The 8,269-nt window shown below is 66.3% G+C and overlaps 2 protein-coding genes across 2 annotated transcripts in view; one reads left to right on the forward strand and one right to left on the reverse strand.

Moving 5' to 3' along the window:
* Positions 1-2,826, forward strand: part of EMIHUDRAFT_210142 (hypothetical protein) — a gene marked incomplete at both ends in the record, with an annotated part of 3,371 nt that extends 545 nt beyond the window's left edge. The window contains 5 exons of the mRNA XM_005769804.1: positions 798-993; positions 1,228-1,341; positions 1,435-1,675; positions 2,499-2,609; positions 2,684-2,826. Of these exons, the coding sequence (XP_005769861.1) occupies positions 798-993; positions 1,228-1,341; positions 1,435-1,675; positions 2,499-2,609; positions 2,684-2,826 (805 nt within the window). The remainder of the gene's footprint in view (positions 1-797; positions 994-1,227; positions 1,342-1,434; positions 1,676-2,498; positions 2,610-2,683) is intronic.
* A 4,726-nt stretch (positions 2,827-7,552) lies between these two features.
* EMIHUDRAFT_451413 (hypothetical protein) overlaps positions 7,553-8,269 on the reverse strand; it is a gene marked incomplete at its 5' end in the record, with an annotated part of 4,676 nt that continues 3,959 nt past the window's right edge. The window contains 2 exons of the mRNA XM_005769805.1: positions 7,553-7,865; positions 8,015-8,068. Coding sequence (XP_005769862.1) covers positions 7,705-7,865; positions 8,015-8,068 — 215 coding nt within the window. The 3' untranslated portion in view covers positions 7,553-7,704. The remainder of the gene's footprint in view (positions 7,866-8,014; positions 8,069-8,269) is intronic.

An 8,269-nucleotide genomic window follows, 5' to 3' on the forward strand; every position in this document is an offset into this window, starting at 1 on the left:
CACCCACCCACCCCACCCACGAGGCTCGCCTTGCGCAGGCTTGCTCGAGGCGTTGCACCGCAAGACGCGAGCGCGCATCCTCGAGTCGTACTCTCTGCCGCCGCCAGGCGCGCCACCCGCTTCGCCCACGGACCCGTCCATGACACGTCCATGACACGTCCGTGACACGTCCGTGACACGTCCACGATAGGCACGCCGCCCGCATTGTCCACGGAGCCGCTCACTCCGGCGACGGCGTCCGCTGCGCGCAACGCCGCCGCGGTGCGCGCGAGCGAGGGGTCGGCGCCGCCTCTCTCCGCCGGAGGCGAGGGCGCCGCGCGCCCGAGCGACGAGGCGGAGGGTGCCGTGCTGGAGCAGTTCAAGGAGATCATCCGCTCGCAGGACGCGGCGAACGCCGCGCTGCAGGACCAGCTCGGCGCGGCTCGCACCGAGCTGGCCGGCGCGCGCGCGGCCGCGGCCGAGGCGGCGGCGGCGCTGGCGGCGGCAGAGGTTGCCGCTTCACACTCCAAGGAAGCGGACAGGCTGCGCGAGGAGCGGTCGATGTACGAGCTGGACGGGCAGCTGTGAACGGCGTCTCTTCACACCACTGGCTGTGAACAGGAGTTGCGCGAGCTGCAGTCGGCCGTCGACGCGGAGCGTGGCGAGGCGGCCGCCGCCGCGGCGAGAGCAGGCGAGGAGGCGGCGCGAGGCGGCGCCGAGGCGGCGACCAGTAGGGCGGAGCTCGAGGCGATGACGGCGGCGTACACGAGCGCGGCTGCGGCGCTCGCGTCACGAGACGCCGAGCTGGCGGCGGCGAGGCGAGGCGCCGACCCGAGCGGTGTGGGGCCGCCACCCGCTGGTTCGCCGACGGGGGGCTTGCTGCCGTGGCAGCATGCCCGCCACGTCGCGGGCGGCGCCGCAGCGGTGCCCGACGCCGCGCTGGAGCCGGCTGCCGCCGAAGAGCTGGGGCGGCTGCGTCTGCAGATGAAGCTGCGCGAGGCTCACTCCGAGGGCGTCGCGCGGGAGGCAGAGGCGGCGAGGGCGGAGGCGGAGGCGGCGAGGGCAGAGGCGGCGGAGGCGGAGGCGGAGGCGGAGGTGGCGAGGGCGGAGGCGGAGGCGGCCAAGGCAGATGCGGAGGCGGCGCAGTCGCGGCTCGCCGAAGCGGAGGCCGCACGCGGCGGCGTGGTGGCTGCGGCCGCGGCGGAGGCGGCGGCGGCGTGCATCCAAGCAGCCGGCTACCGCGTGCAGGTCGAGAAGTTGCGCGAGCGCGTCGAGGCGCTAGAGGCGTCCGCCGCCGAGAGCGAGGCCGCCCCCGGGGCTGCGCCTCTGGGCAATGAGGAGCCGGCGGAGAGCAGTGCAGACGTCGCCGCTGCACAGGCGGCGGCCGAGGCGGCGGAGGCGGCGCGGTCCGAGGCGGAGGCGGAGGCGCGCGATCTGTCGCGGGCGCTGGATGAGGCGAGGAGCAAGGCGGATGCCGCCTCGGCCGCCGCGGAGGAGAGGCGGGTGGCGTTGGACGAGCTGACGGAGGAGCACGAGGAGCTCCTCATCTGCCTCGCGGAACAGGACGCACTAGCGCAGGCGCTGCGGTCGCAGCTCGCCACGGAGCGAGGCGCGCCGCTGCCAGCCACCCCCGCGACAGCAGCGCTCGAGGCCAGCACACCGGAGGCGCTCTTCGACGCCTTCACACAATCTAACCGTGAACGAACTCATGCGTACGGGTCGGTCATTTGATTCCTACGCAGTCCATTGGCAATCCGGATGCATCTCTGTGCCGCCGCCGCCGACGCGCCGTGCGCGCGTGTTCGAAAGCCATTGTGTGCTGCTCTCTCTGACACGCTGTCATTCTCTATGTCGGTGTGGTGGAGAGAGGCGAGAGCGGAGGGCGCACGATGACACAACGCTTAAAAAACCATTCTGACGAGCCGCCGAGCATACTTGCGTGGACGTTTCGGGCTCCTATCGTTCACCCCCCAGCGCCGAGATATAACCACACACACGCGTCACGCGCTGCGCCTAGCAATCGCGACCGCCTAGCTTCACTAGACGCCCACAGCCCTCTAAGCGTGGTACGAGAGTACGTTAGTAAGCCCAAGAGGGGTGCTATGTAAAAAGCCTGCCCCATGGCCACAACCGCGTCATGAGCCCCGCTGCGGCACACCTTTCGCCTCCTCGCCGCCGTGTTTCCACGCAGGCCCTCGACCGGGTACGCCTCCCTCCGCGGCCTCCCGGACGCGCAGTTCTTCCACGCCATCACCCGCCACCATCCCCGCCGCCTCCGTCCGCGTCGCCGTCGCCGCCACCTCCGTCCGCGTCGTCGCCGCCGCCGCCTCCCTCCGCCTCGTCGTCGCCGCCGCCGTCGCCGTCTGCCAGCTCGATTGCGACGCAACTTGCGATTAACCACCCGTACCTCCAACTCCTAAGCACTTCGGGTGCCCCCCCCCCCCCCCACCACCACACACACACACACACACCTATCCCCAATGTCCTAGCCTCGCCGCCACACGCGCCCTGCCGCACAGGCGTCTGCCGCACGGACGAAAAGAACAAGGGCAACTTTGACGAGCTTTGGGGTATCGAGCGGGGCACATGGGGTGCCACGACAGTGTGTCTCTACACCCTCGGCTGCACCGGTGTGCGCCTACCCCCCCCTCCCCAAACTCCTCCCCCTTGGGGCGCAACACACACCGCGCCTCGGCCCGCGCAGGGTTCGAGTACGCCGTCGAAGGCAAGGCGTCCCGCTGCAAGCTCTTCAAGGCCCCCATCCTCTCGACGCTGCCCGTCGGCGGCGCGAGCTGCTACAAGAAGGCGTCCAAGACGGAGCTCGGGCCGCACAAAAAGCGGCTCTAGTGAGGCCGTCAAGGGCGACCTCAAGCCGTCCTCCTTCTTCTCGCTGCGCGGACTCGATCATGAACATCTCGCACGAGTAGAACCTCTCGCTTCCCCTCGGGGTAGCCCAGTCTGATCGGGGTGGAATGCTTCCCACGTCCGCGTATGTCTCCCAGGCGCGGCAGACTTTGCATGCTGCTGCTGCTGCTCTCCCATCTCCACATCTTCTCAGGTCATATTGATTGATTGATGGGAAGGCGAAACACAGCTTTGCTGGTTGCGGGTCGTCGAAGCGAAACGAAATTTGTTTCGCAAACTTTTTCGGGGCGCTGCGTAACAGACGACGGCAACAATGACAAGCGTTGCGCCCGACAGCGTCGGCGTCGACGGTGTCTTCAGCAAGTACGACAAGAACCAGGACGGGCTGCTCGATCAATCTGAGGCACTGGCGCTGCATGCCGAGCTACAGCGCTCTGAACGCAAGGCGGCCCGGTTCAAGCTCGCCGCGTGCATCTTGCTGCTCGCGCTATCCATAGCGCTGGTTGGCATGCTCGCCATGTCGCTCATCGCCATCGAGCTGACACAGCAGCTCCGCACCGACGCCTCCCTTGGCGTCGCGCGCACGCCCAGCGGCAAGACGGTGCATACGGGGCACAGCGAGGTGGACATGTCGTCCCTCCTCGAGCGCAACCGCCGGCTGCGACGCCTCGTGGCTGTCAACGGCAGCGCCGTGCCGACGTACGAGTCGGTGAGCGTCGCGGAGGCGCCGTTCAGCAAGTGCCAGGAGGCGTATGAGCTCGCGCTCGCCACCGGCGACATGACGTACTCGACACGACTGTACTCCAACGGCTCAAACGGGCCAGGCTACGAGTGGTACGGCGGGCGGATCACGGGGGAGCACACCTTCCCCGACGAGGCGGGGACGACCATCGTCAACATCGAGAGTTTGGCCGAGACGACGGGCGGTCGCGCGCTCGACTACGCCATCGCGTTTAACCGCGCGAGCCCTGCGGCCACGTGCGAGGTGCTGCTGGGGCAGGGGCACTTCACGCAGCTGCGACGGCTCACTGCGTCGGAGGAGTGGGCCGAAGTCAAACGCCGCCGGCTCAGCTCGCGCAGCGCGCTGCAGGACGACGGCTTCTGCCAGCTGTACCACTGCTTCGAAAGCGACGACGGCTGCGACCACCCGTCGGACCCGTCCAAATGTGCGACGTGGAGTGCGGAGGAGCCGCCTCGCTGCGTCGAGCCCTTGTGCGCGCTGGCGGACAAGCGCAGGGCCGATGCCGCCCGCGAACCTCTCCCGCCGCTCCCGCAAAATCTCTCTCTATATATGGAGACCCAGGGCCGCCGACTGCATTCGGTGTTTGAAGGCTGGCTTGAATGTCAGGAGTCAATGGGGGGGGGGTGTGGTTGGTCGACGGCGACAGGCCACCGCTGCTATCCGAATTTGGGCGAGTCGGACCACTGTCGGAAAATCAAGCCGTGCTGCACAGGATTTGGTCAGCCGGCGGGCGTGAAGGCTCCGGATGATCCGTACGGCTCGTGCAAGTTAGGATGGGCCAGTGGTGACATGTATTGCGAGAGCGGCACAAGATCGAATGTTGACTGCTTCCCCTCCGCCGCCACCGTGACGCGTCTGACGAAGGAGCGGCACACAGAGCCCGTGACGGTGGACGCATTGCAGCCGGGTGACGCCATCCTGGCGGCGGACTCGCGTGGTCGCTTCTACTATGACCGCGTCTCCGTCATGTCCATCGCCTCGCCCGACGTCTGGGCGCCATACTTGCTGCTCACCCTCGTCGCCGACGACGGCGCCCCCGCGGCATCCCCCGCGGCATCCCTTTCCGTCACCGCCGAGCACAGGCTGCCAGTCGGCCCCACGTGCTGCCGCGAGCTCACGCCTGCAGCGAAGCTCGAAGTGGGCGACGCCGTCTTCGTCGCACTCGACGCCGCGGGCGCGTCCCGCCCCAACGCCTCCGCCACTGCGGCGCGCGCGCATCGAGCCCGCTCGGCGCGCGTTGCGTCGATCGCGCACGTGTCGGCGCGCGGCGTTCACTCGCCCGTCCTCGTCCACGGCGGCTTCCCGGTCGTCGACGGCGTGGTCACGTCTTTCGACGCGTACGAGCAAGTGCGCCAGACAGCGACGTTCACGCCGTTCTTCGAGCTCACGCTCGTGGACTGGACTGGACTGTACAGCGCCAGCAGCATCACTTGCTCGAGCTATCGCTGGTTGGCACGCCACACGTTTGAGGCGGTCAAGTGCGCGCTTGGCGGATGGTTTGGTGTGCGTGTGCCACACGCGAACGCGTGCCGCCGAGTGGAGTACATCGACGGCCTCGTCGTCGACACGCAGCGGCTCCGTGCCAACCTGGGCCAGCACGGCTTCTTGCTGCTGACGCTCGTCCTGGCCACCTTGGCTGTCCTGATGCTGATGATGATGATCGCCACGCCGGCCACCATGATCCTCCCCGCCGCCGCCGTCATGTGGCTGTCTGCTCGCTGCCTCATGGGCGATCGATCCTCAAAAGTGAGCGTTGGCCAGCTCGGATGGCGTTGGAGGATGCCAGCATGATCTTTGGTGAGGAGCCTCACCGCCATGCAACTCGGCTCGTTGCTGGCTGACAGAATAGAGGCGAGGAGTCGGAAAGGATGAAGGTCGTCATGGTTGACGGTGAGGTGAGCGCTGTGCTCCCTCCACACAGACACACATGAGTTTCATGAGCTATGGAATCCATATGTGGCCATATGTCGCATGCTGCTCCATTGTAAACCATGGGTCCCAGCGACAGAAATCCGTTGCACAGTCGGTCAGTACGTCCTGCAGCGCCGTCTCTCACATGCTTGCAGACGTCTATTTGAAATATACTACTCGCTCGTGACTACTACTCGTAAAAAAAAGACTAAGCCCCCGAAAAAGGGAAAACTAAAGGGGGAACGCGGGAGCCGAGCTAAGTTTTAGCTACTCAGGCTATCTTCTTCAGCATCGGGGCGGGGTGCGCACTGCGCGCCGCGAGGATGAGGAGCCTGAGCCAGGGGAGGGTTGGGAAGGGGGGGCGAGGCCGGAGGAGTATGACGGCCTCTTCGACGGCCCAACGCCCATAAGGGGCCGTTATGGCCTGCTCGAGGAGGGAAGCCTATAAAGTAGGAACGTGTCAAGAGACCGACGTGACGTACACAGTGACACATCACAGAGGACACATATTCTCCCACCCGCCGTGCCGCCAAAACGCTCTCGACGAGAGCCACAAGAAGCCGTCCGCACAGCAAGCCGGTCGGTCGAACACGTTGCTCGCTCGATGCCGGCGAGCGCATGTCGCACGGTAGATGGTGGCGTGGCTAACATCACCGATGACGGCGGTGTGGGGCCACGGCGAGCCTCCGCGAGAAAGGTCAGCAATCTACCCAACGGTGTTGGGGTTGCAATATCCGCCCTGAAGTCCTTCGACACGAATGACGAGGATACGATGGGGGCAGTACCTAGCCGCATACTTGCCATCGGGAAGAGCGGGATCGGATTTCCTACTCAACAACAAGCTATGGCCACACCCACAGTCAGAGCCCGCTGCGTAGTATTGGGAACCCCGCGTGTAGTAGCCTCGGCCGCTGTCCGTGATCATGCACGAAGTGGCCCACTTGCCCATCTTGATCACTTCTATTAGGGCCACGCTCAATTTGGCGACGACCGCGTCGTGGCGGGAGGTTCTCACCGCTCCTGCACATGCTCACGCACACTAGCATGATCGTGTCGCTCCCTCGCTTCTCTCTCTCATACGTGACATGATCTTGTGGCTCCCTCCTCTCATACGTAGCATGGTCTTGTGGCTCCCTCGCTTCTATCTCATAGTGGCATGTCCTCACGCACACGCACCATGCTCTCACGCACACCTGGGGGTATGCACAGTGCTCTCTGTACTTGCTCACTTGTTTGCGTGTGGCAGGTCCGGGCGGCGGCGGCGGCAAGAGACCGCTCCCCTCAGCCGCGCCGCCGGGCGCCGCGCCGGCCAGCTGCCCTAGAAGCGGAACATCTCCCCGTATCTCCCCGCATCTCCCCATATCTCCCGACATCTCCCCAGCGTAAAGGGCGTGGACCGTGAGTTGAGGAAATCGGGGGACGCGACCCACTTCGCCACAGACGGTCCCGCGCCTCGCCGCTATGACGGGGACACACCCCGCACCGTCCGCTGTGTCCCCGTCTTTGTCCGGAGTGAATACTCCAACGCACTCGTCGGTGACGGTGTCCCCCAACCTCCGCCGCGCTCGGCGAACCTCGACAGCGCCTTCGGTGGCATGCAGCTCTTTGCGACAGAAGCCTGGAGAGCAGCTCCTCTGCTGCTCACGCACTCTGCACCGTTGACACAGCCTACTGTGCGGCTGCCACAGCTGTGACAGCGATGGGCTCGCCCTCACTGGCCCTCAGTCACTTGTGCTGCGGCTTGTGTGAGCGACACTGCTCGGCGACTGCCGGCACACTGTGAGACCATGGGTGTGAGGTTAAACCACGCTACCAGCGCTTGGTCACATCGGCCCCGAGGTCAGATCCATCTACTCTGTTGATGACAAGACTTGTCTACTGGCTGGAGCCGAGCAGGAGGGCCCAGCGCACAACCCCTGGTCAACTCAGGGTCCACACACCCCGTAAAGCGAGTAAGGCCGCGAGCTATGCAGGTGATCAATTGTGCAGCATGGCACGGTCAGCAGCGCCGACAGGCTGTCGCAAGTCGTGATAGCATGGCCGCAACCGATTTCCCATGAAAACAAGAAAAATAAAAAAGAAAAAATCGGCGCATGCGTCGGGCTGGGGGACCCCTTCTCCCCCCCGCATGGGTACCCTCTAGGGCCCCCGCGCCCCCCCAGAGATCATACTCTTATCACAGATCACAAACGACGACACTTTTCAGGTCACGCCGGCGATGCAAAGCCGAGCACATCGAGAGCCTCCTCTGCGTGCGCCTCGGATGGGTCGATGCAGCACACCAGGGCTACGCGCGCCTCGGGCGAGAGCGCAGGCCGCAGCAGCCGCGTCAGGGTCGACCCGTCGTGTCGCGCCACTGTCGCCGCGCCTATCGTGTCGCGGCGGACGCATCGGGGTCCAGATCTTTGACAGCTGTCTGGCGTGCCCCCCCCCCCCCCCCCCGGGCCCGGTGCCGCCGCGCACACCTGGGGGCGGCCTGCCCAGCGGCGCGCGGCGCAACTCTGACACGATGCGCACCAGGGGGCTGAACGACGCGTCCGCGTGCCGCGGATCCTGCGGGGTCGCCGGCCCCTGGGGGGGAGGGGCGACGAGGGACCAGGGCTCGTGGGAGATGCGAACGAGGGAGTTCATGGGAGGGAGGGAGGGGGGGGGGGGGCCATTAAAGGGGGGGGGGGGGAGTCCCGCTATTAAAATGGCGGTGCCCGCAGGGCCCCCAGGGGGACACGAGCGGCGAGGTCCACGAGGTGGACCTGGCCAACCGAGGTGTGCCCA

The sequence above is a fragment of the Emiliania huxleyi genome (assembly GCF_000372725.1).
Source record: "Emiliania huxleyi CCMP1516 unplaced genomic scaffold EMIHUscaffold_41, whole genome shotgun sequence".
In the NCBI taxonomy this organism is placed as follows: Eukaryota; Haptophyta; order Isochrysidales; family Noelaerhabdaceae; genus Emiliania; species Emiliania huxleyi.